The sequence below is a fragment of the Ambystoma mexicanum genome, chromosome 6p (genome assembly GCF_040938575.1).
Source record: "Ambystoma mexicanum isolate Mex_15411 chromosome 6p, UKY_AmexF1_1, whole genome shotgun sequence".
Classification (NCBI taxonomy): domain Eukaryota; kingdom Metazoa; phylum Chordata; class Amphibia; order Caudata; family Ambystomatidae; genus Ambystoma; species Ambystoma mexicanum.
In genome coordinates this window covers 1,529,251,522-1,529,278,273 of record NC_090935.1, presented here as the reverse complement: position 1 = coordinate 1,529,278,273, position 26,752 = coordinate 1,529,251,522, and the positions used below count along the sequence as shown (strand labels likewise).

The 26,752-nt window shown below is 47.7% G+C and overlaps 1 protein-coding gene across 3 annotated transcripts in view; it reads left to right on the top strand.

Annotated features, from left to right (window-relative positions):
- Positions 1-26,752, top strand: part of DGKQ (diacylglycerol kinase theta) — a 1,656,676-nt gene that overhangs the window by 733,503 nt on the left and 896,421 nt on the right. For all 3 annotated transcript variants that reach the window (XM_069626394.1, XM_069626396.1, XM_069626395.1), the window contains exon 5: positions 2,822-2,947. In XM_069626394.1, the coding sequence (XP_069482495.1) occupies positions 2,822-2,947 (126 nt within the window). The remainder of the gene's footprint in view (positions 1-2,821; positions 2,948-26,752) is intronic.

The following is a 26,752-nucleotide window of genomic DNA, read 5'->3' as shown; positions in this document are numbered from 1 at the left end:
GCCAGGCCGTGCAGGGAAGAGAACCCAGAGCAAAGGAGAACTGGGAGAGTGGTGGTATGACCAGTGGAAGGTGGACAGTTCCAAGACCATTTCTGCGCTGTCCACACCGGGCCACAAAGAAGAACCAAGAAATGTCAATGTGAACGCAAGAATCGTTCAGACACCAAGTGCTATCCCGATCCTAGAGAAAGACCCAGTGAGGCCAGCTCGTGAACAAGAAGGTAACGGGAGAGGCGGGAGACCCTGGTGGTGATACGAGGACCAAGGACACACATGTGACAAGTGTTTCTACGAGTGAGAATAACTACAGCATTATCCTACTCATTTTTGTGAAAGAACACATGTTAATAAGAGTAAGAGCCACTACGACAATCAACCTATTAGTTCAAATGAAAGGATAAAGTGCCCATAAAAGTGAGAATAACTCTCAGATTGTTTACTTGTCTCAGTGAAGGGTCTACAGCCCCCCCTAAGAAGGAAAATCACAGTCAACCCTGTCTCACTCAGTACAACAGGACAGGAACCGAACAGGGGAGCAAACATAGTTGCTATATTCGATCTAAGGAGACGGGCAGTTGGTCAGAACAGGATGAAGGTGATATGAGACATGTTAAATATGTAGAGATAAGGAACGAGAAGAATAAAGAGACACTTCAAGAAATCCTAGTACAAGGGGATACAATCCCAAACGCAGCGAAGAGACGAAGTCTAATTCAAGAAAGAAGAGGGACAGCAGAAAGGTGACAAAGTCCCAGATAGGAACAATACAAATGTGTCCAAGATATAACCAATAGCTATTTAAGAATCAGATACTAGGGTTGGGGATAGCCTATCTAGGAGAATAGAGTCATTCTCCTGGACTTTTTGTTTTCACTTAGTGGTAGCGTCATGATAGATTAGCTTTGAGACGGAGGACCGACTGTTTACTTTTTGGACTTCACTACTGATGACGAGCAGCCTAGTTAGTTTTGTTAGGTAGGCAATCCCATAGAACAGGGAAATAAAGACCTTTTGCTTATAATTTAAATAACCTACTTGTTTATCATGACAAGAACTGGTCTGCCTCATTGTAATGACCTACAACAGGTGTTAGGATACCGATGAAGGTCAGTTTCTTCATGAATAAAATAAAACTGTGCTCCATTTAAAAACACATGGCAGGGTTGGCTTAGGATTTTTTCCTAATGTTTCACATGTGTAAATTCCATAACCGGAGTATAAAAGTGGCTTTCTGGGTGGAAGGTTTAGTAGAACCAAGGGTGCTTGGTACATGAATAAACAGGCACTTCTCAGCACCACACTCTCTTGTTCTTGTTCAGCTACCCTTCATTGCTCTTAACTGTTGTCTACATTACAACCCTCCCACTCTATGGCTGTAGTGCTAATACAATTTGGCACAGTCACAAGAACATATTAAAAGGAAACAGTTAAAGAAGGTGTTTGGAATCTTGGAGTGAGCATTGCCATGGTGGAATATTTGCCATGGGTATTGATGCAGAATGTTGGAAGAGAAACAGCGGGCCTTGTCATTTAGCATTAATGCCTGCGGCAGGTGGGAATCCCAGCCATTAGGTAACCGTAAAACTAACTTCCTGGCTCTGAATGCAGTGATGAGGGCGCCTAATGGCTGGTACTCCTGCCCTGCCACATGTGCTAAGGCTTTTAGCACCCTTTGTAGGTAGGGATGTTTATAAGACACTGCTCTGTTCACACACAAAAAAACAAAAATGATGCCATGGAGCAAGTACGCCATGCCACATTGACATGAAGATGCGCTAACACGTACAGAGTGGGCTGCAGAGAAAATGGTGGTGCCAGCTCACAGAGTGTGGTGGAAGAGTGTGCAGGTGTTGGAAGCGGGGCAGTGGTGCGTCAAGGGGGTGGCCTAGAGCAGAGAAATACAGGAGTGACAGCAGGCACTAGATGAGGTCTGGATGCGGAATGGTGCCAGGAATGGCACAGAGAAAAGAGTTCTAGGTGAGACAGCAGGATACCAAACACAGGTCAGTGGACAGGACAGGGAGGTGAGTGACAGCAGGAAGAAATGACTGCAGGGTGGGACATACACTGAGGGACAGGGAACAGACGGATGGAGTAGATAAAGGTGGGAGTCAAAAGTAGTAACACTATGCATGCTGAAGGGGGCATCATGGGGGAATGTTTATTCTGGTTGAACTAATCAGGAAAAGGGAATTACAGTCAACTACGATCTAACAGTTCGGGAGTCACTTAATACTGATTGGCTAGGTGTGCATCAACTTTCTGAAAAGGGTGCTAACTGTCGTTAAGGCCATCTGCTGACCCATTGTTTACAGTTGCCTGTCAACATTACAATAGCCCTTTCTACCCTGATGCATGCTATTTTTCTATCCCAACAAATTAGCTGTCAATATTCTGTTTGGATTCGACAGCCAGATGTACTGGATATTAAAGATGGGGTTGCAAGGCTTCTCTGAACCCCACGAACTTCCACTTCTCTTTGCATCAAAGCTTATGGGAAGATTAGAGCCTTATCTAGCAAGGCTTTGCTTGGTGGCAGCTGCTGGTCTGCTAGTCTCCTAGCAGCATATGATATGGTAGGTTATTTATAACGCGCTTAATACCCAGAGGTTTCTAAGCGCGGCCCAGGGATCGAACCTGTGTTGCTCCGTGTCGTCTTGCTTCCACATTGCCCCTGAGCTATCCTCCCGAGACAATGTCATGATTATTATCTTTTTACTTGCTGTCTCTTCCTATAATCCGGCCTTCTTACTAGTTGAATGTGTTTTGCTGTGTGCTTTTACATATTAATTTGTGTTGCCTTATTTGTACTCTCTTCTAGGATACTTTTCATCATCACTGGCGGGAGGGAAACCTGTCTTCAAGCGCTCGCTGTGAAGTTTGCAAAAAAACATGCGGCTCGTCCGAAGTGCTGTCTGGCATGAGATGTGAGTGGTGTGGCATCCTGGTATGTACTAATCTCTGAGCATGTTTGTACGTGCTGCCATGCTAAATGTGTTTTCGCTTTTTATGTATTGTTGTTTTATAATGCACTTCTTTATTTAACTGATTTCTTTCAATCACTGGCATGCAAACCATGATATTTAACTTCAAACTCGTAGAGTACACACAAAGCGTCCAAACTTTAAGTACACACAAAAAGTACATACTTTTTTACCATCCATGCGAATAGTGTCAGTGTAGAGTTTCAGAGCTAGTGGTTGTCTATAGGGAGAACATTCTTCGTTGCCCCTTGGCTTTCTATATGATGGCATTTGCCTTATAGAATGTAAAGAGTTGTAAAGAGTTGCAAGATGTTTAGATCTCTGTGGAATTCCTGCTCAAGTAAGACGAACTTTGTGCATGCCTAAAGATTTTCCAACCTTTGCCAGAAATGTTTTAAACAGGATCTTTCTTGCCATGGATTGGGTTGGTTAGCAGCAGGGAGAAAATGTCCTTGCGATATTAGTACCCAATTGAAAGATTTTTTTTTTAATGAATTTTGAGATCTGTGATTCTTCTACTTTTCCTTATTTTAATCGAATCCCTACATCGTGTCTGCTTCCATATTTTTTTTCTGTAATCATTACCTCAGCCGGGCACTGGATGCGCTCATCTCTGCTGACCTCTCTCCCTCTAACCCTCTCAGTACACCTCTTTCCTGGTCTGATCCTTCTCTCCTCTCTTCTGGAGCTCTTGGGCTCCCTGGCTAAGCCTCTGCCTGCACTGCCAGCCTCCTTCCCCATCATCCGACCAATGAAGCGATTGCAAGTTGCCGCCTCTTTTATTCCCCCTTCCACCCAAGATACTGATTGCCACTCTGGCTCAGCCCTTGCTAACCTTCACCTCTTCATCTCCAATACCCTTGACATCCTTGCCCCTGCCATGAGGACCCACCTGAAGCCTCCCTCCAAGTACAACAGTTGGTATGATTCCGACCTAGCCTCGCTGAAAAGCAAGAGCAGAGTTGCAGAACGGAAGTGTCTGGCTGAGCGCACATCCTCTAACAAACTGGCCTGTCGCCTGCTCCAGAGGCATTACAGACTTTCCATATGGTCCAAGAAGTGGGTCCATATCAAAGCCAGCATCTCGAGGGCCACCAAAACCATGGCTAACGTTTTCAAAATCTGCAAGGGACTTGCCAATCCTACTGCAGTCTCTACTTCTCCTCTTTCTTCCAGGTCCTCTACACGGTTCTGGCCCCCCACTTCTCAATAAAAAGTCAGGACATCCTGTCTTCTCTCTCTCTCCTCTACTCCCCTCCCTCCTCCACCTGTACCTAGGCCTCCGATGGCCCCTCACGCTCCATCCCTCCTACTTTTCTCCTTCTCTCCCATAGCACCGGATGAGGTCACCAAGACTGTTTGCTCTATGAAAGTCTCCTCCAAACAGGTGCTTCCCTGTTCCTCTAGAACTATCAAGGACAACATTGCCACCCTCACTTCCTCTCTGGCTGAGTTCTGCAATCAATCTTTTGCCACTGGCTCCTTCCCTTCACCTCATAAGTACTCCCTTATGCAACCCCTTTTAAAGAAGCTGTCTGCAGACCCTTCCTCCCCAGCGAAGATATCACCCTATCTCCACTAACCCCTTCTTGGCCAAACTTTTAGAGAAGTTGGCCATCTCCCAACTAATCCGCCACACCAAATTGGTTGGCTGTCTTCAGAGCAGCCAGAGGCACGGAAACTGCTCTACTGAACACCTGTGAAGACTTGCTCTCAAATCTCAACTCTAACTCTCCCTCTGTTCTCATCCTCCTTGATCTATCCTCTGCCTTCAACACGGTCAATCTTGCCACCTTCCTTAACGGACTCTGTGGCATCACAGACTGGGCGCTGGCATGGCTGATCTCTTTCCCCTCAAATCGGCCCTCCCAGGTTCAAATTGGCCCTTTTCTCTCCGCTTCCTCACTACCTGCGGCGTCCCTCAGGGCTCTATCCTATCGCTGTGGCTTTTTAACATTTACCTTGTTCCTTTTGCCCACCTGATCTCCACCTTCTCTCCACACTTCCAATGTTATGCGGATGACACTCTGCTTTCCTTTAAACTTCCCTCCTCTACCTCCTCTCCTTCCTCTCATTCCTGATTGACAGCTATTCAGGCATCGTGCACTGCTAATGATCTCTGTCTTAACGCCAGCAAGAATGATATTCTTCTCATTGACCTCCCCTTCATTCCCCCCTACTCTCTGGTCCCACACCTTTAGGCCCCCGTCCCGCTCTTGGGAGGCAAAAAACCTTGGGGTCATATTTGACTTCTCTCTCTCCTTCTCTCCTATTGTTCACTTTCAGCTTCACCTCCTCAGAAGCATTCCCCCTTTCCTCACCTTCCCTCTGCAACTCAATGTCTCCAGAGCTCTGGTTCTCTCCATGCTGGACTACTGTAACAGCCTCTTCCTTGATCTGCCCCTTTCCTCCCTTCGCCCTCCTCAACTAATTCAGAATCAGACTACAAGACTTATCCTTGGCCTCAAGCCCAGGGGATGCATATCTCCATCCTTAAATGCTCTCCACTGGTTCCCGGTGACTGCAAGTTATAAATTCAAGACCCTCTGCATCATCCATAAGGTTTTCTGGGGCCTGGGACCGCGCTACATTCATCTTTCTCTCACTAAATACTGCCCTTCGGTCCTCCAGCTCTAACTCTCTGCAGGTTAGACGTTTCTCCAAGCAGAGAGTGGGGATAGATCTCTTTCTTCGGCAGGAGCCTCCCCCTGGAATGGCCTCCCTGCCCCTCTCTAACTTGAGCCGGATCTCCTTAAGTTGCAGAAGCTTCTCAAGACCTTCCTCTTCTCCTCCTCCTTCTCTCTGCCCCTTCCTTGCTAATGCCCCCCGCTGATACGACTGGTGCCTGGTCCCTTCTGAGTCATACAGGGGTCAGGCCGCACCTCGACCAGTCTGCCTCAGCAACTTGCACTTGCCTTCTGGCACCTTCCCCTGATCAAACTACTGAGTCTGGTCCCACCTCCCCCCTTGCACTACATGACCCTCACCCCAGCCTCCATAACACTTGCCCTCCTTGCCTCACCTAGCACTTTACCCCAGGTCCCCCTACCACTTACCCAAACCCCTGCGCCCCTTCACTCCTGCATCCTCCCTGCTCCTCCCCTAAACCTCACCTACCCCTCCACCACCCTCCTCCTGCACTTCCTGTTGCTCAACTTGCACAGTCCGAATGACACATGGCCTAGTAGGACTGTTTATTGTTATTTTTATCCTCCACTCTACCCCCCCCCCTAGTCTTGTGGCACCTGGAAACACTTGTTGCTGTATAAGTGCCATACAAATGTTCAATAAATACATACATTACTCCTCCTAGGGTAACTGAGGGTCACCTTCTCTTGAATTATTCTATTTTTATGGTTTTGATTGGGTTCTATGTGGTGGTTGTATGACATTTAATTCCTTGTTCCCTATGTCCTCCCTGGTGTTGCTGTTTGCTAGTAGAGGGATTGTTATCTCCTCTCCTTTTAAGTGGGTGATTAATAAATGGGTAGTACATTGGACTCCTAAATCTAAGGATGGGAGCAAGCTACAACCATCAAATAATAATAACACAGTCCTAGTGGAGTCTCTGTCAAAATAAAAGGGCCTAAACTAATAAACCTATTGCCACTCTTTACTTCTCAATACAAATGGTGTGATAAAACGATGTATGCAAAAGAAAAGTATTCAAGAAACAATATGTGAAGATAGATGAGCAGTTGGCTTCACTTTCTCACGTTTTCAGCATGGGACAAGGTGACACACTCGAGCTACGCACACACTCTGGCTTTTCTGCCATGAGGATGCAGTTCAAAATATAGGTTTCTGGGCCTTCTGTGCCAAAGTCTTTGTTCCAATAAGACACTCTTATTGCAGAGTGCCTGGTGTAACAAACGAGTATCAAAGTATCAAAGTTTCTTTCTCATTAAGATTTTCACATTCACACATTCTCAGGAATACTGTTCACCATGGGTCTCCCTCGGTCAGGCTCGGACCACCTTAAACACAAGTTTGCAATTGGTCTCCATCGATTGGGCTTGGGCCATGGTCTCCCTCAGTCTGGCTTGGACCTTATAATATTGCTTTCTTTTTGTTATCGAAATTCGAAGACTTTCGACTGAGCGATGGATTTTTCTTAAACCATCACAGGACCACTTCCATTCACTCCATTCATTACTTTCCCTTTATCACTTTTGTTTCTGTCCACTTTTGTGGACCCAGCCTGCTGAGAGCACAGAACAAAGGAACTTTCTCTGAATGCCATGTTAGCAATTTTTCATTATCAACTGTATCATGCCCGGTTCCTCAGAGACCTCGGACAATGATTGCTGGAATAAGATATCAGTGTTGAACCCCCAGCAAATGCAACTTTGGTGCCTGGGGGCTAGTCACAAAATGTACGATTACTGCTCCTTACAGTCAAGTCAATACTCTAAGACCTTCGAACAATGGGACACTAAATTGTTCCATGTTCTTAACAAGGGTGGCCTCCGAGTACTTCCAATTCTACAGCACTGTGGCCCACTTCCATGTTGTCCTGTAAATGTCACAAAGAAAATGAACAGGAGGAGTCTTGCTCTGCAGATGAGTACTCAAGGAAAGACAAAAAGAAGCAGCACTTTCACAAGGAATTTTGCTCCAGCAGTTAATCTCACCGCTCTTCTTCCGCAAAGAAGAAACATCCTCATATCATTCCTGCAGGGATGATGGTGAAGAAGACACCACCTAGCAAGTCCAAGAAGATGATGTAATTCCCCACTAGGTCAGTCAGAGCAGAGGGAGGAATTAAAGCAGCAGATGTTTGAAATATTATCTAAGGCCTCGTGCCGTTGTGCTCCACTTGAGTGCCAATGATAGTATCTGGACCCTCTGTGCCTTCCAAGGAAGACACAGGCACCTCGTAAAACAGCATCAGAACACACCTGCTGTCTTGCTATCTGCTCTAGTAATCGAGTGGGCTCATCCTTAATGCTGCTCAACTACACCTTCGGACAATTAAACCCTGGCACCATATCTCATGGACCCGCCACTGACCATCCCAGACTGGAGGTCGCTTCAGTCTCTGGAACCCAGTTTTTTTGTTCAAATGGGGCAAATATTTGGTGATGATTAAGACCCATTATTTATGGCCTAGAAGCACATAGGATCTGGTGAGGTTTTCTCAGAGCGCTTATACCCTGAGGATGTTTCCCTGACTGCCTTGGGCTAAGTTGCATGTGGCACCAGAGGCTTGCACACGTCTGCCAAGCTTGTGTTTATGCAAGCTTCACTATATGGGAAACCTAACGCAGCCTATCAAAAAATGTCCAAGGTTGTGGAGACCTTCCATCTGTCTGCCTCTTCCAAACCGGTTGTTCAATGTGACCTTTCAACTCTTTGGACCAATGTCCTTTGAAGGAGACTTTGCTCTCTTTTAAACTGTAGATCTGGTCAATGCAGTGTGGCAGAAACCCAATTCAACCCAGTCTTCCTACAGCAACCTTGTAAAGAAGCATCACCCTGCTTCCACTGACCTTTCCCTGCTCCACACTCTGAAGAGGCTTGTGCCCCAGACCTCCACTCCGGTGCTAACATCTTCTACCTTCTCTTTGCACCCCCCAGCTAGAGAGAGCAAAAAGCTGATTTCCATGGGCCAGAAAACTACTGCATCTGGAAGCCTGGCTCTGCTTGATGTCAATGCCAACTGTGCAATGGCGCGATTCACCTACACCATGTGGAGTTTTATCTCAGAAGTTGCTGAGAACTTTCCTACACATGAAATGAGGGGTTCTCCTCTCTATTGAAGGTTGATTAGGTGGTTGTGCTGCACATTTTAGAAACCACTGAGGCATACGGCCACATACTTCGCAGTATCTTTGAACACAAGGACTGTGGTTCACAGGCACTCGTAATTGAGGACATCAGTGTTTGCCCTGGACGTGCAGGCTACATTTCTCGATGTGCCCCTTGATGGTGACCATTTGGTCATCACCTGTCAAGTGAATGGTACCACACTTGAATTTTGATTATATTTCCACTTTGGTGCAATGGCCTCTCAGTAAACACAAACCCTGACAAAACAGCTTAACATGTTATGTTTTTGTGGCTCCAGCGTTAACTCTCAAAGCAGGGGGAGGAGTGTATTGGAATCTTTTCCTACTTGTTTTTGAAGGGTTTATGTCTCAGCCAAGAAGAACAAGTGTTTAGTTGCAAGGCTGACAAATCTTTGGGAACATTTAAAAGCTCTAAAGCCATGCCATGATCTTGTGGGTAAACCGTCTAACTGTCTCTAGCCTCTTCCCTGTCTTTTAAAGACCTCTCTTTTTAATTCTTTACCTCCTTTGCTCACAGAGGCAGGGTACAAGCTTCCTCTGGAAAATGTACACAGAGGTACTTCCTTCACCAAGACAGAGGTAGCAGGAACCAAAGAGAGCACAGAGCTGCCACCTCCTTTTCCTCTGTTGCTACAGGGGAAAACCTCTTTAATTGGAGTTGGCAGCGTTTGCCTCCTTGTGTGGGAAGGTTATCCCTGCATGTCAAGGAGTGGCAGTCCACTACTTCCGACACCTGGACCTTGCAGTATGTGTCCCTCGGGTATTGCCTTCCTTTCTTTGACATCCATCCACATTATGTCCTTCACTCCCCCTGGATTTACTCCTGTTGGAAGAAGTTTGGAAGCACCTGGCAAAAGATGCCATAAAACTTGTTCCGGCCTTGGAGAAGTTCAAGGGCTGGTCCTCCAAATACTTTCTGGTGCCGAAGAAAGTCTGGGACCTGCATCCCATCTTGAATCCAAGGCTCTGGAACCTGACCTTGTGCACAGACTAATTCAAAATGGTCACCTTAGTCAAGATCTTCCAGTCCCCTGAGCGACAATACTGGATAGTGCCATTGGACCATCAACATGCCTACATCCATATCACAATCCATCTAAAGCACAGGAAGCACCCGAAGTTTGTGATTGGCAACATACATTAGCAGTTCAAGGTACTACCCTTCAGTCTTTAGTCGGCCTCGAGGGTTTTTCAAGAAGCTATTGGTGGTTGTTACCATGTGTCTCAGGAGGGAGAAGATTCATGTCTTTGTATGCCTCGATAATTGGCTAATTCATGCCCACACCCTGGATCTGATGTTGCCAACCTGCTCCTCACCTTTAATCTTCTACATAGCATGGGCTTCTCCCTAAATTAAATAAGTCTCTTACCACACCGTCTCAGTTGCTCCAGTTCATACAAGTGGTCCTGGACACATGCTGAGGCAGGGCTTTCCCTTTGAAAAGAGGGTAGAGGGCATTGCTCAGATGTTCCCGATCTTCCAGAACTAAAGCCAAGTTCCAGCCTCTGCCGTTTGCCATCTTGCAGTTTCATGGTGCTGAGTCCCAGAAGTTTGTGAGATTGTTCCACTTGCTGCTTTGTTGACAGTGATCTATCTGTTTTCGGGCAGCATGACAAACCTGTTGCAGGTCTTGAGTAGATTATCACAGGGTCTCCATTGGTGTGCCCGATAAGATTGTTCTGAAGGTAGAGCCTCTATGGCACCACTGGCCTCAACTGATGCTGATCATGCATGCTCCTCTGAAAGTCTGCGGCACTCACCTGGATGCTCTTCCAGTGAATGGTTTGAGGTCTCGGGCAGAGATGAAGTGTCACATTAACTTGCTGGAACTGCTGGTCTCCCTGTCTAGCCCGGCTTCCATTTGTGCCCTCTGTGCAGGGAAAGTGTTGCGATCCTTACAGATTACACAGTGTCCTTGCAATACTTTAGCAAGTGGGGGAGGCTAGGGTCACTACCGCTGTACATGGAGGTGGTGTGGCTGTAGTTTTGGTCCTGGGAGAATTTTGTGTCTCTGTCAGCTGCCCATTTTGCCAGACAGAGGACTCGATTTTGGGTGCCTTTAGCATAGAGGCCTCGGCCTCCCACAAGTTGGAGTTAGACTTCTTCACCTCTAGTGTCAGCGGTAAGTGTGCCTCAGGGAATTTCCACAAAAGAGAGGTTGTGGGCGGGCTAATTGATAGTAAAGTGAAATTTCGCACTCCTCTGTACGTTGCCAGCAACACCTGTCATTTAGCTTTTTTAAGGAGCCTGGGAAGATTTAAAGTGTACCATGCCTCTCATGAACTCCGAATGGGCATGGAGGATGTGGTACTGAACCTTTGGTTATGTCCATTTGTCCCCCATGCACCTCCCAACTGGGGTGAATCTCCTCTCCTGATAACGAAGCAGAGTCCATCACCTGAACCACAGCAGCCTCAACATTAATGATTGGCTGCTGAGAGGGTGACATATAAGAAGTTGGATTTGTCCAATAAACCTCAGAATTTGTTCCGTACAGCCAGGAGGCCAGACACCAAGTACATTTATGCCTGCAAGTGACACACATTTTCTTCTGAATGTCAGGACAAAGGCCCATCTTTTGGTCTGCCCAATGCTACAGTTCTGGATTCCATGCTTTCCTTGGCCCAATAGGCCTTTCAATTGGGATTGTAAAGCGGTACCTAGCAGCCATTGCAGGCTTCAAATGGACTCCTAGCCTGAGCTCTTTCTTCTCCAAGACAGTCACCAATCTGTATCACGTGTGCTGAAAAGCAGGGGTTCCCACCTACAAGACTATGGCAACCATCAGAAATACGTATTGAAAAAAGGTCTGGAAGAATAATTTCTTGAACATGTGAATGCATTTATAACAATTTATTACAGCCTATTTTATAATCTACTCAATCGAAAAGTTCAGGATAGAAATCTATTTACAAAACAGATGAACAACCACACCCAACAAAACACAAAGACTAAAATGGAGAGTCACAATTAATCACAATTCAGGTCTTCCTCTTCCAAAACAAATACATATATGCAACCAGTTTGGATAAATCAACACAAAACTGAAAACACAAAAATAACACTTACAAGTACATTTAAAAACATAAAATGCAAAAGGTCCTGTAACCATGGGAAAATGGTGAACCTATTCACACTTCCATCTTCAGGTTACATAGAATCATCACTGACCGGTTTTGACATAAAGATTTAATTTTTGAAAGTCTTCTTCAGGGGACAGTTATTGGGGCAAGAAAATGAAGCCAAAAACAATTGGATGGGCTTAATGTCAATTTCTAGGAAATTGGACAAATTGATATCACTGGGTGGAACTGAAAAAAACACTTATAAGTAGGTTGCTCGTGGTTTGTCTAAAGCACAAGGGATTTCTCAGTAACTTCGAAATGTCCAAATAATTCAAGGGATGAGAATTTGGTACGAATATGGCTGGCAGCCTTAATTGGGAGCAGCGCATTAACAACACTTGAATTTTCTTGCACGCTGCTTCTCAAGGCCAACACATAAGTGCTGGGGCATGCAAGCATACTGTGAGAAATACACTGTACCATGAGTCAGACCACAACACAAGGATACAAGTTCAAAAACCTTTATTAAATTCTTGGGGTTTGAAAAACTCCTACTTTGCCATATAACTATGATGGGAGTAGTCTCAACCATAAAATAAAGAAACACAATCCTAGTCAGTGTTTGTCAAATCAAAATGTCCTATAAGAAAAACCTAATGCATGCACTCTTATACAATAACGGTGTAAAGGGAAATGGTATATGTGAAAAGGAAAGAGTAAGTCAAAAACAAAGTCAGGATAGCAATAGAATTGGTTAACAATTCCCTTCTCCTAGAGTAAACCCTGGGGCATGGAGACTTGCTATAAGGTGGTTGGCTTATCCGTTCCCCAGCTTGGCACACTTTGCAGTGGCTAGGGCAGAGCTTTCCTGGGATTTACCCAAGTGTCTCAATGTTCACAGTCTTTACACAACAAAGTTTACTTTACCTTGTGGGAATCCTTTCCCCAACCTTCTTGGCTAGCGTAGAACGTTCACCTCGAAGATTTCCGATGCTGCATAGATCCACATTACCAAATGCATGATCACTCTGATTCCTTGGATGAAGTTCATACATAAGTTTCTTGACACAGTTCCATGTAATAATATCCCTGCAAAAATCTCTCCTGGCAAAAAAGTTGCAGTTTTTTGCAGAAACATTATTAAATTGAACATGCGGAAGACACCCCTGCAGCCCCTGAATTAATTTTTCGAATGGATTGTGTCCTCCAACGCATTCCACATTTTTGACATGTAATGTCCACAGCTGTGCACTTAGGAAACTTTTTAGGCAGAAGGCATCCTGCGTCGATGGCGTCGAGTCCATGTCCCTCGAAGGCCTCCGTTTTGGGCGACATCACAGGATGTTATAAATAGGACGGCCAGTGCCCTTAGCCTCAGTTCTCTTTTTTTCCACGAATGTGTTAACTTCGTGAGACTATGCGCACCTTGTGTGTTTTCTTCATAGAAGATGTCTTTCTCTTCGACCTCTCCAACTCCGAGGTCTGGCTTTAAGACCTGCCGGGACTGCAAGTCGAAGATGTCACTCACCGACCCCAACCGCGTTTGTTTGTGTTGCCTGGGCGAGTCGCACAACACTGATGACTGCTCGAAATGCCAGTCGCTGACTGCCAAGGACTTGTGGAAGGGGAAGCTCCAGGTATGTAGGGGCTCTAAGCCCATTAAGTCCCGGACTTCCAAGTCCAAGGGGGTTTCAACGGATGACTCGAGGGGCGACTCTCCGGGTCGGAAGGATTCCCGGGGATCTCTGTCCCGGAGTGGTTCCCGCCACTCGTCTTCCTCGTCCCGGCACTCAAGGAAGCGCCGTCACCGGTCACCTTCCCCGTCCTCCTTGGAGGATGGTGCCTCGAGGAAGGTTGCGTGCCCTATGAAATCCTCGACTCCGGAGGAATGGGCGGCATTTAAGACATCCATGATGGCAATTTTTCAATCACAGGACACGGGTCCGGTCGCGCCTTCTGAAGAAGCCGGCCAGGATCGGTCACGTTCTGTGGCTCTCACGCCTTCGAGCTCAGGTTTGCGACGCAACACTCATCGGGAGCCTTCGAGGTCCCATACGGACAAGGAATCAAAGGGTTGCAAGAGACGTGTCTCTAGGTCTCGTTCCTCGTACCCAGCAAGACCGCAGCAGCCTATTGAGGGCGTGGGGCTGGAGTGGACTCGGCACCTGTGTCGACGTTGATGCTGAAGTCGTCGGCGATCATGACGTCGAGGTTGTTGACGTGCTGGACATCGAAGCCTTCAACGCTATCGGCGCCTTCGGGGATTTTTTCTCGAAATTTGCTGTTGCAGTACCCATACATCATGGATCCTCCAATGAAGGCTACATTGAAGTTGGTGAGGCTGGTTTTGGCCTCCAGGCCCTGTTCTGTCCCCAGACCTGAGTTTCAACCCCCGGTGGATGATATTTTTGAAGAGGAGGAAAGGTCTGAGGTTCAGGAATCTGGTGACCTTGATGATGCTCCAATTTTTTCTGGTGACAGTCAGTTGGAGGAGTTGTGGCAGACCCTCCATGATGCAAGTGGACTGGTCACTTCCTCGGAAATGGAGTTTGGTAGACCTGAGCCTTAGGCTCATGTGGAGTCTTCTTATAGGAGACCCATGGCGCGAGTCTCGGAGTATCTGGGCTGGTCTAGTCCTCCTGAAGACTTTGTGCAGGAAGATCTGACAGACATCTTGGATCAAGGTCCGTCCTTTGACCCTGTTTTGCCATTCATTTTATCTTGCAGAAAAGGGTGGCAGCTGCTTGGCAGTCCCCGGAATCTCTTCCGGCTGTTAATAAGTCTTTAACCAAGAAATACAGCCCTTTGGTTAGCGACCCCAGCTACTTATCCACTCACCCCACTCCCGAGAGTTTGGTGGTTAAGGTGGCTACGGCCACCTCGAGGCAGCGCGCGTACCCTACCATCCCTCCGGATAGGGACGACAAGCGCTTCGACTGTTGGGACCGGAAGGTATTTTCTCCTGGGAACATGGCCCTGAAATCAGCCAACTCCATGTGTGCCTTGGCAAGGTTTTCACACACTCTGTGGAATTGTTTCTTTGGCGGCTGAGCATATTCCAGAGGGGGAAGAAAGGGATGGGTTCCTTGCTCTCATGCACGACAGCAAGAATGCCATGTATGAATCCCTTCAGTCGGGTTTGAATACGGCCGACAGTGTTAGCCGATCCATGGCTGCAAGCACCATTATCCGCAGATTGGCGTGGTTGTGGAAGTCGGAATTTGCTCCAGATGTGCAGGCCCGTCTTCTCAACATGCCCTTTGATGGTGCACATTTGTTTGGCAGCAAGGCTGAGAGCCTTCAGAGGTTGCAGACCTGCGGCGAAATGTTTGAGCGCTGCGGTGCGTCAACCTCCGCCTTTTCGTCCTAGGGGACAGCAGTGGAGGGGAGGTTCCTTTCATTACTACTCCTCCTTTGGTAGAACAAGATGGACCGACAGTCAAAGGGGCCAGCGAAAAAGTACAATCCACCATGGAAACTCTCTTTGAAGCTTCCGGATCCTCTGCTTGCGCAGGAAATTTTGAGCCTGCTGGAGAAAGGCGCTGTAGAACTGGTGCCTGTAGCGGAGAGGAACAAGGGATGGTATTCCCCTTATTTTTTGATCCCAAAGAAAGACTGGGGATTGAGACCCAATATGGACTTGCGTTGGTTGAACAAACTTCTCAGGAAGGACAAGTTCAAGATGGTCACTCTTTCTCAAGTACTCCATGACCTTCAGCTTCAGGATTGGTTGGTGTCTCTGGACCTCAAGGATGCTTACTTTCATGTGCCGATCCATCCTATGCACAGGAGGTACCTGAGGTTTGCAGCTGGAGACTCGCACTTTCAGTTTCGGGTCCTGCCGTTCAGATTAACCTCCGCCCCGAGGGTCTTCACCAAGCTAATGGTGGTGGTGGTGGCAGTGTACCTCAGGCGAGGGGGGATTCACGTCTACCCCTACTTGGATGACTGGCTGATCCGAGCGTGCTCTCCCAAGCTGGCATTGGATCGTCTCAGTGTCACCTGCCGCACCCTCCACAGTCTTGGCTTCTCCCCAAATTTCAAGAGGTCGCATCCGACACCCTCCCAACAGCTCCAGTACATCGGGGCTGTTCTCGACACATCCTTGTGGAAGTGTTTACCTCCAAAGGTAAGGGCTCATTTCATTGTGCAGATGGTGGACAAGTTTCAACATGCCCAAAGTCTCCCGGCTTTTGAATTCTTAAGGTTGCTCGGCCTCATGGCATCCTGTATTTTTCTGGTGCCAGAGGCCCGGCTGCGGGTGAGATCCCTGCAGTGGGCTCTCAAGATGCAGTGGTCACAGTTCTCTGGCAAGATGTAGGATCCCGTTCAGATTCCACTCTCGGTCTCCCAGGATCTTCTCTGGTGGGCCAACAAAGGGAACCTGATGAGGAGGGGAACAGTTTTGGCAACTGTGGCCGGAGGTGACCGTAATGACGGATGCATCCCTCACGGGATGGGGCGCTCAAGCCAACAACTTGACCGCCAGCGGTCTTTGGTCTCCATCGGAGTCCAGACTCCACATCAATTTGTTAGAGCTGCGGCCCATCAGGCCAGCCCTGAAGACGTTTCTGCCCTCTGTACGGGGGAAGAGTGTCCTGATCATGACAGACAACAGAGTGGCCATGCATTACCTCTACAAAAAGGGGGGGGTAGGGTCACTTCCGTTGTGCAGAGAGGCATTGCAGCTCTGGTTCTAGGCCATCCAGCAGGAAATTTCGATCCCAGCAGTTCATCTGGCTGGAGATGACAATGCGGCGGTGAACGCTCTGAGCAGGCAGAGCGCAGTCTCCCATGAGTGGGAGTTGGCTCAGTAAGTCCTTCAGGAGATCTTCACCCTTTGGGGAACCCCGCGAGTGGATCTCTTCACCACCAGTGTCAATTGGAAGTGCGTGAGGTTCTGCTCAAGGGAATTTCCTCCAAGAGGAGCCTTGGAAGACGCTTTCGTGTTGGATTGGTCATTCCCACTGCTGTACGCGTTTCCTCCAGTCCCTGTCATTCCTCAAGTGTTGCGGAGGTTCGGTTCCCACATGCTCCTCATTGCTCTGGATTGGGCCAGGAGAGCGTGGTACCTGGACCTTCTGGAAATGTCCATGTGCCCTCCATGCCGTCTTCCCCGCCGAGAGGATCTGCTCTCACGCAAGGGCGGAGGGTCAGGTTCTCCATCCAGAGGTCAAGACTCTCAACCTTCACCCTTGGTACCTGAAAGGTTGTGGTATAAGGATTGGGACCTCCCGGATGATGTGATGGAGATGTTGCTTTCAGCCTGCAACAAAATCCCTGTACCGTTGGCGTAAGTTCTGTGACTGGTGCAGTGATCACAGTGTTGATCCCTTTCATTGCTCCATTTCAATGATTTTGTCTTTCTTACTTTCTTTGGCCCACAGGCCTTCAAGTAGGTACCATTAAAGGTTACCTGGCAGCGCTGTCTATCTTTAAGCGCTCCTCTGAACAATGTTCTTATTTTAAGATTCCTTTGATTTATCAGTTTCTTAAAGGACTGACTAATGTATTTCCGCCGTCCCCTTTGCAGGTGCCGGTTTGGGATTTAAATTTGTTTTTTAAATTTCTTATGGGTGCTCCGTTTGAACCTTTACACTCTTGTCCTTTGAGATTACTGTCCTTCAAGACTCTGCTCTTGGTCCGCTCGCAGAGTGAGTGAGTTGCAGGCACTTTCATCTAAGCCACCCTTTACTGTGTTTCACAAGGACAGGGGTGTACTGCGAGTACGTCCCTCCTTTCTACCTAAGGTAGTTTCTAAATACCATTTGAGTCAAAAGGTGGTTCTTCGATCGTTCTACCCTCCTCCTCATCCTGGTAAGGAAGAGGTGTGACTCCATCAATTGGATCCTAGCAGAGCTCTGAGCTTTCACATTTCTAGGATGTCCAGGGTCCCAGTGGATGATCAACTCTTTTTAGGATATGCTGGACACTGATTGGGCCAGGCTGTTACCAAACAGACCTTGTCCAGGTGGATTATCCTCACCATTACGAAATGCTATCGATTGGCGGGTAACGACCCTCCTAATGGGTTGAGAGCTCATTCCACTAGGGGCGTGGCTACTTCCACCGCCCTCCAGCGGGGTGTTCCTATTTGGAATATTTGTGATGCCGCTACATGGGCTTCCATCCACACCTTTGTAAAACATTATTCCCTGGATACAATCCATGGTCAGGATATGGCCTTTGGGAAGGCAGTTCTTTATTCCTCAATCTGATTGGGTACTCTAAATTTTGTTCCCTCCACCATTTACTGGTACTGCTTTGGGAGTCTGTCAAAGATGTGGAATGCGTTGGAGGCCACAATCCATTCGAAGAACAAGTTACTTACCAATTGGTAACGTTTGTTCGACTGGATGTTCCTCCAACGCATTCCACATTGCCCTCACAGCCTGCCCCTCAGGAGAATTTCCTATGCGATTACAGCTTCCGTTTTCTGCAAGGCTAAGTGTAGTCCAGCAGGTATCAAACTGGTGTCACACGTTCTGAGGGAAAAAAATTAAACTGAGTCTATGGGCGAGGTGTGTCCTATTTATAACATCCTGTGACGTCGCCCTCGACGGAGGCCTTCGAGGGACATGGACATGATGCCATCAACGCAGGACGCCCTCTGCCGAAAAAGTTTCCGACGTGCACAGCTGTGGACATTACATGTCAAAGATGTGGAATGCATAAGAGGAACATCCAGTCGAAAGAACGTTACCAGTTGGTAAGTAACTTGTTTTTTTTTACAAGGGGGACAGGGGGACATCCCTGCAACCCGTCCCCATACATAATGTCACCATATATAATGTCACAATGGCTTTTCCCGGTGACATTATGTGTGGGGACATTATGCATGGGGACATTATTACCTGATATCCTTGATACTATGTATTTCTTTCACTTGTTTTGCTGCTTCCTCGCAATAGTTTCAATTTCTCGGTTCACTTTAACTTTTGGTATCACGGCTGACTCCATCCAGCCTTCCACTCGATCTTGTTACTTCACAAGGATTTTAGTTCCCAACTCCCCTTCTCTGGCAGTTTCCCTTTGCATTTTGCACAGACGTTCGATAAGGAAATGTCTCTCCTGCTGGACCTCTCTGTTACTTTGCAACAATCAAACTATTTACACGTACTCTTCTTACATCTGTCTTTAGATGCGCAACCTTATTAATCAGTCTCATTGTGAGAATATCACAAACCGGGTTCTCTCTCCTTTCCATTTGAGAACTCACCGATTATTTTTGCTTAGTTGTTTAATTATGGCTGGGCATCCAGTGGTGGCCTTGCTTTGGTTTGTCTAGGCCTGGGTCTCCAGCACCAGCCTTGCTCCTCCCCAACTCTGTTGTTCACCAAGGAGGGAAACGGGCAGCCTTCTGACCCTGCCTCTCTCGCAGGCAGCAACCTTGTGGCGGGAGAACAAGCACAGTTCTGTTTAGGTGGGAAGAGGCTGGAAGTCTCTACACTTCGCCGCCACCTCTTCCGTCTAGCAGTCCTTGCCGGGAGTTCCTGCTCTGCTCCCCACCAGCCTCTCTACCAGTCAGTCATGGGCTGAAAGGGGTGTGAGACTCAGCCCTCTGCTTTGTGGCTCCCCTCCTTGTCTCGCCTTCTACTGGCTTTCAGACTGTCAGATTCTAGGGATCCGCTGCTGGTCTCGGCGTTGCAGCATCACAATATCTGTGCTCTGTCTTGTTCGCAGTTCTCCCAGAGTGCTTGGGATTTAAGTCGGGATCCTCTGACGGGATCCTCTGACGGACTCAGCCTTGCAGCCTCCCTCCTGCAGCCTCCCTATTCTTCTTCTTAGTATTGTTCGAAATTTCGGGAGGGGGACATGGAATGGCACTGCACATATTTTCTAAAGGTAGAGTGGGCGTGATGGTTTTTATAGTGGATGAAGGGATATTGAGGGTTGTAGTTTTGCTTAGGGATGAGGGAATAACTAGTTTTTGTCAGGGTGAAGGGGCAGATGTATTTTTGTGGGTGAATGAGTTTTTGGCTGATATCCTATAATGACTGAGGGGATGTCTGGTAGGGATGTATACAATGTCATGCACAAGGGTGTTCCTCCCACAGTCTCCAAGGGTCCCCTTCCCAGGTGATCCTCCCTCGCTTGTCTGGCCCACAGTTGGGATCCAAAAGCGATGGCCCTTTCCTGGCCGCCTGAGTCAGGGATCCCCGGGAATAGTATGGGAGGAAAGCTTGAGGTTTCTCACAGTACCGAACGGAACCCGCATTGCTTACATATAGCCATTCTGTACCAACCATCTTTTTCTTGTCCTTAATGCAGTTGTTAACTTGGAGCTCTTAGGGCGGTGTTGGTGGAGCTGTGGTGAAGTGCTCGAGCCTGGTGTGTTACCAGAGGAAGGCAGGACATGAAGGGAGAGGAGACACGCTTTCACCTCGTCTCTCCAGATCAGACAGCATGAAACCGAAGGTCTGGCCTTAAATAGTCCTAAATCTCACTTTCATCTTCCCATAATCCTCCTTTGAGTTCTATTCTCACCCTAAGATAGGCTATTGACCTTCTTCCTTCCATAAAAACCTCTTAAATTGGATCTCATCTGGGGACATTCATCTGCTAGAAGAACACACAATACTTCATAGGACCAAGGGGGCCACGTGACCTGGACCAAAGGCCCAGTATGCAAACACACAACAAAGCCCAGGTATTTCAACCTACCTTATACGATTACAAGCTAGAGACTTAGCTATTCTCACTCTCCAACCACCACTAAATATCCCTCAGGAGGTGACATGCCCTAGCATGTGCTGGTGCGCCGCTTATCTAAGGTTAGAGGGGATAAAGAGACTAGCCCTACGCTCTTAAAAAGCCAATATATGGGATTAGTTGATTGGCTGTGCTGATACTGAATAACAAAATCATTCTGAAATCCAGATTAACTGGATTTGGGGCACAGAGGGAAAACCAATTTCACTCCTCCCTACTCATCTACTCACTGTAAATTAAAATCAAGAATTTTGTTTCACCAAAATGTCTAGTTGCTAATTAGACATTCCATATATCTGTGGTTGACCAGTTTCAGTGGGTTTTCCAATGTCTTTTCTCCCACTTTCTTAAGGACCCAAAGCACATTTCTACTTCTTATGCCACCAGCCACTTGCAGGCTTCATAGAGTTAAACTCCCACACCTTCACCCTCGTGGTGTACTTATAATGTAACAGGGAAAAGAAGCAGGGACAGGTAAGGTGAAAAAGAGGTCATCAGTTGCCCATGTTTACTCTCCATTTCTCTAAAAGCCGCTACACAGTACGTTCTATGGATTATTTAACACTCACCAATTGACTGCTGATGTCTCCTTATTACCTCATTTGCGCTTACTTGATTCACCTAGAGAGAATAATCATAATCTGAGTTGGATGAATAGTTTCTCCATCTTATTCTATGAGCATCAATCAAATCTTGCCATGGTCTTTATGACAAATTGCACACACCCCATTACTATGGTTTCGTCCTGCTCCTGGTGGGTGAAGAGAGGAGGCAGTCTCTATGTCCGCTGCTGAGTTCATCTGCAGCTGCTATCTTGTTCTGCAAAAGAAATGGTGCGGAATTTCATATTGCCAACTCGTTCAGCTGCTTACCTGTAGATGTGAGCATTTAATCTCACTAGCCACACTGCAAACGTCTGATGGATACAAAGTTTCCCCGCGCCATCTCAGGCGCACATTAAACACCATTTTGAATTGTGGGCGTGATTTATCGGCGATGTATCCCCATACTGACAACCTGGTGACAGTAAGAACCGCCATTTATAAGTGCCATGATTTGTAGTTATACTTGCTTAACTGTGTAGGCACAACTTCCGCCCACGTGCGTGTGTGGACTCAAATTAACCAAAGGGCATATTGCTACCTCTAGACCCTACGCACTCCTGCGTACTATATTTTAAATAAGATGCTTCCACATCTCATGGATCGTCCGCGTGTGCTTGTATTTAATCACATTTATATCTTGTCCAATACATCCTCTGCCCCGCTCTCCAACGCTTTTGGCCTCTTCCTTCGGGCAGAATAGTGGCTGGTGGCTTTTTGGATTTTCTTTTCCTGTGTTCCCTCGTTCGGTCGGGGAGAACCAATGACTTTTTTTGGGTGGGTGGATACGATGAATTCAAGACCAGGGAGGCTGTTTTGTCTTCTTTGTCTGCACACCTGGTGCTCCCACAAACTCTGGTTGCTCCCTTAGAAAACATAAGCTTGAGGTTCTTGGCAATCTGCCTCCCTAGGGAATATGCACATTATATCACGCACTCACAGAAGCAGCAGCTGCATGATTAACACAAAAAAAGTTGGTGGTCCATGTTAGCTGGAGCAGGCCATGTCACCAGCTTTAGAGACATCACCAGTGGGATGGAGCTCACCCTTGGGGTGGACAACACCTGCGGGATTCTAGAGGTCAAACCCTGGCACCTGAAGTACCACACCTTGGCACAAAACGGCTTCCTTCACCTGAGCCCCTTCTCTGTGCCATGCTGCCTGGCCTATTCTGCTTCTTACTTTCAGCAAGTGAACTCTCCCTACACTGGCCAAACAGGAATGCCAGTTGCCACCCTCCTCATCTGGCATTCTCCTAAGCTTTTACCCCCTCAGGATCCTACCACCCCAATTGTATCTGCTGTGCTGCCTTCTGAGCTGAACAAGGTATTGGGTTTGCTGAGGCCCTGAAACACTATCCTTTAAGCAGTACAAAACATCCTGCATTGTTGGGAGGTGCGTGGACCATGGGCCCACGACTTACTTGCGTGGGTCAACAGTGAAGCTTTCTAATAATCCTAATTGGAAAGTTCTCACCCTACAATGCTAATGGTCCTACTTTAGGCATTAGAACAAAAGAAACATAGCATAGAATACCGCAGCACAGCACATAAAGGGCCTATCAGTCTAGCTTATCCCATCGCCTAATATTGCAAACAAGCATACAGTAACAGCCTAATACAACAACACCGAACGTCTCTGAATAGTGCGGCAATGTGTTTTAGATAGTCACTGCACGGGCATGTATTTGTCACAAAAATCAAAGATTGTCATGCACATCAGAAAGGGCACATTTGCATTCTTTTAATTTAATGCACAGAGTTTAGATGCCTGATGGGCCCTGGCCCTCTACAAATGAGAAGATGTACTCTCATAGAGGGCATTCTTTAAATCGTGTGCCTAACCGTACAACTGTATACGCAATGAATACAAATACTTGCAAATGAGGTGGCAGATTCGCAACACGATTTGACGGTGCGTAAGCATGGCTTGCTGCGGTGCACTTACCGAAATGTGCTACTCTGCCCATATTGACAAAGCATGAATGCATGTAATTCGATGGATATGCATACCCAAGTATGAATTTACATACATTTGAACATTCATTTGGGAATGTGGCAGGAAGTGACCTGTTGATATACTATTGTTATAAGCTCACAACAGTGCATAAAATGGACACATTTACTGGGGGGGGGGAACGACAGACGCCCACCTCTGGGGGCGGGACTAGGTGTGCGGAATGTAGGTGCTCTGATCGTAGGATGCTGGCTGCTTTGCATAAACACAAAGTGTATTTTGGGAACATAAGAATGACCTCCAATTTATCAAACATGTCTGGAATAGTATTTCCAATGTGCATTCCTTCTGAGCATGCAATGCACACTTGGTAAGATACTGATTCCATCTGTCAGAATAGTCACTAATGTGTGCACAACATGGGACATTCATAAACATTTGGACCGTTTCATTGCTTGCATTTGGTCTGTCCTGGTGAGCAAAGGACGACTCAGATGCAGTTTCTGAAGTCCGTGCTTGGATGTGGCGCACTTGTCCGTTTCCTAGCAACCACGCTTATGCCTGCGCCAAGTTTACCTACATGCGAGCATTGACTGCATGCAATGATCAATCCGGACGCTGTACATCGTTGTACCCCCATAGTGAAAATAGGATAATGTTCACAGAAGCACATCGTCATTACCTTTATTTGTGCAGCTTTAGAAGGTGGAAGCATACAGTTTAAAAAAATGTTCAGAAGTCCTTGGCTACGGACCATTCTATCAGGCTTCTGTGCAAAAGAAACAGATGCGCGCTTGCTGTCTTTACGCAAGGGTGGTGGTCGTTGTCACGCAGTTTCTCGGCACACGTTACCCAGCTCCATAGCCCACTGCAAGATGGCGGCGCCTAGGCAGAAATGTACGCGGCATTGACGGCCCTCGTAAATTGCGTGAGTCTCTTTTGGTGTTAAAGAGCCATGCACAGGCGATCACAGATGTTTCATGGTTGTCCAGGCATTCTCCGAAAGCGGAAGAAAACCTATTATATTCATGGCTGTTGGTAAAGGGTGGTAATTTTTAAAGAAGGGTCCTCTTTTGAGGAATGAAACACCCATGCAATGCAAGGGTTTCTTTTGGAGATCGAGCCTATGAAATGAGTTGTCACCTAGCGCACTCCCCTTCCCATCTCTCTCGTCACATTTTCTGTAGTGGTATGCTCATCTCAAGCAGGGGAATGTCATCTTTCACAATTGATTAGGCCAAGAATCAGGATAAGTAAGGGACTGTCATAGCCCTCAACCATTTGTGCTGCAAAGGCGGGTGAAATCACCCGATTTTGTTTTTGGCGGGTGAGATGCCCATTGGAGTGAATGGGCGTGCAGGAGGCTTGGCGGGTGAGGCAGCCCTTTACAAGGCGGGTGACACCCGCCAAAAGCGTGTGAGTTGAGAGCTATGGACTGTCAGAAACTCCCTTTCCAGTCTTCTCTTTTAATCAATTTGATTTTGAGGACAAAATGCATCCCACCTTTTGTGGTGTCTGTACCTTTAAGTCAGGCAGGCCCGGCCTTAGGGGGGGCGAGCCAGGCGGCCACCCGGGGCGCCGCGTCCCCCAGGGCGCATTTTGGAACAATAGGGTGCTAATGATATAATTGCCTCCTCGCAGGAGCTAGGAGGTTTAAAAAACAAAAAAGTGTCACTCCGTGGCCATGCCTCCTGTTGACAAGGGGCGCGTGGGGAAGGGGTGCCAATCCGCCCAGGTCGCTGCTGACCCTAAGGCCGGCCCAAAGTCAGGCACACGTGACGGGGTGAAGCAACTCTGCTGCGTGTCGGTTAATAAAGGGGGCGGACCATGTGAGCGCCAGTGCGCCCTTGGAGCCCGGACAGAGAACATCACGTCCAGTATGGTCTTTTGGCTGGGGGGTTAACAGGGTGCTGGATGACCATGGCACATTACAACATTGGCGACGAGGTAGCTCTGATGCTTGGACCTGCAGGACCAGTGCAGTTTCATGCCGCGGGGTCAGCGATCACGACGTGGACGGCTGCCATTTTGTACAACACATGGAGAAGGTTGCGTCTCCATCGTGGAGTGCATGTGCGCCTCCCACACATTTCTGGAAACCCCACATGGTGTGGGGATGTTGCACATGGTGTGGGGATGTTTCTTTTTCACCCACACTGGTGATTTCCTTGTTCCTTTGCTCTTGAATCACCGGATGGCAAGGTCAGGAGAAGGGAGAGGCACACAAAAAAAAGAGAGAGCATTTTTTTCCTTCGTTTTCTCTTTCGTCATCTGAGTTCTTTTGCGCAGTGTGGTCAATTGGACTGGGCAGAGTACAGCTACTGGTCTGTGTTGGACACTGGAGTGTGTCTCTGGCAGCATGCTCAATTTTTGTGTGGGCTAATGTTGGACCTTTCGGATCTCCTGTGTGAGTTGCAGCCCCAGAGGCTACGTGGGGTGCTTGTGCGCTCGCCATCATGGGTGAGCAAGAGGGAAGTGGTGCATCTGGTGGAAATGTGCAGCCACGGCCTGCAACCCTTGTGGAAGTCTGTGTTCCACGCCAGCAGGGGGCACTAACACTGATGCCCATTGAGTCTAGGGCCAAGGTGGAAACAATGGGTTGACCGTCTGGATATTTCTTACAGGGCCACAGGTGAGACTGATGAGGAGAGCAAGATTGCCACGTTGCCATACTCTGCAGGCCCGGTGGCTCATCAAATGTTCCAGTCTTTGCATCCGGTCAATGACTCTTATGTGGAGGCTGAGAATGCTTTGCACAAACATTTTATGCCCCTTGCCAATGCAGACTATGAGCGTTTCATCATGTGCAGTGCAAAACAGAAAGACAATGAGTCCATGGACATCTTTTATGGCCGTCTCCGGCGCATGGCAGTCTCGTGTGTGTAGGACAATGATTAGTCCATGATTAGGAACCAGCTTATACAGGGCTGTTCTTCTGGGAAGCTCAGACGTCAAGTGCTGTAAATCTGGCCTCACACTACCCAGCATACTGGAGTTGGGTCGCTCCCATGAGGTGGCAGAAGTGAGGGCATCATGGATCGAAGTGGCTATTCGGCCAGGAAAGGCAGAGGAGGTATATGCCGTTGGCTGAGGTCAATGGGGCAGAGGTGCACGTCGGCTGACTGGTGCCCCATGAGACAGAGGGAGCAGAACACCTGAGTCCTGCCTGAAATGTGGATACGACCTCCCGCATCCTGCTGAGTGCCCTGCACAAGGAAAGGCCTGTGGAAGGTGCGGAACAGATGACTATGCACACATATGCAGGACGCCAGTGCCGGTGGTGGTACAGAGGCGACCGGTCGGGTAGGATTGCCTCCGACAACCACGCCTGCCCAATATAGCCTTGGTGGACCAGGAGGAGGAAACATTAGTCCAGAAAATGGAAGAGGACGATGAGGAAAACCTTTTTTTCAACTCCAGTGTAAGCTCACTGTGTACCAACACCCGAAGACAACCAAAGTGCCTTGTCCATGTAGATGAGTCGATGGTGCCGGTGGACACAGGTGCATCGGTGAATCTAATGGCCAGATTGCACTATGACGCCATGACTACGCTGCCCATTTTAGACAAGCTGATGGCGCGCATCTTTACATTTGGGGGTGAGCAACCCATTAAACTGGCTGGAGCGTTCATAGCAAGG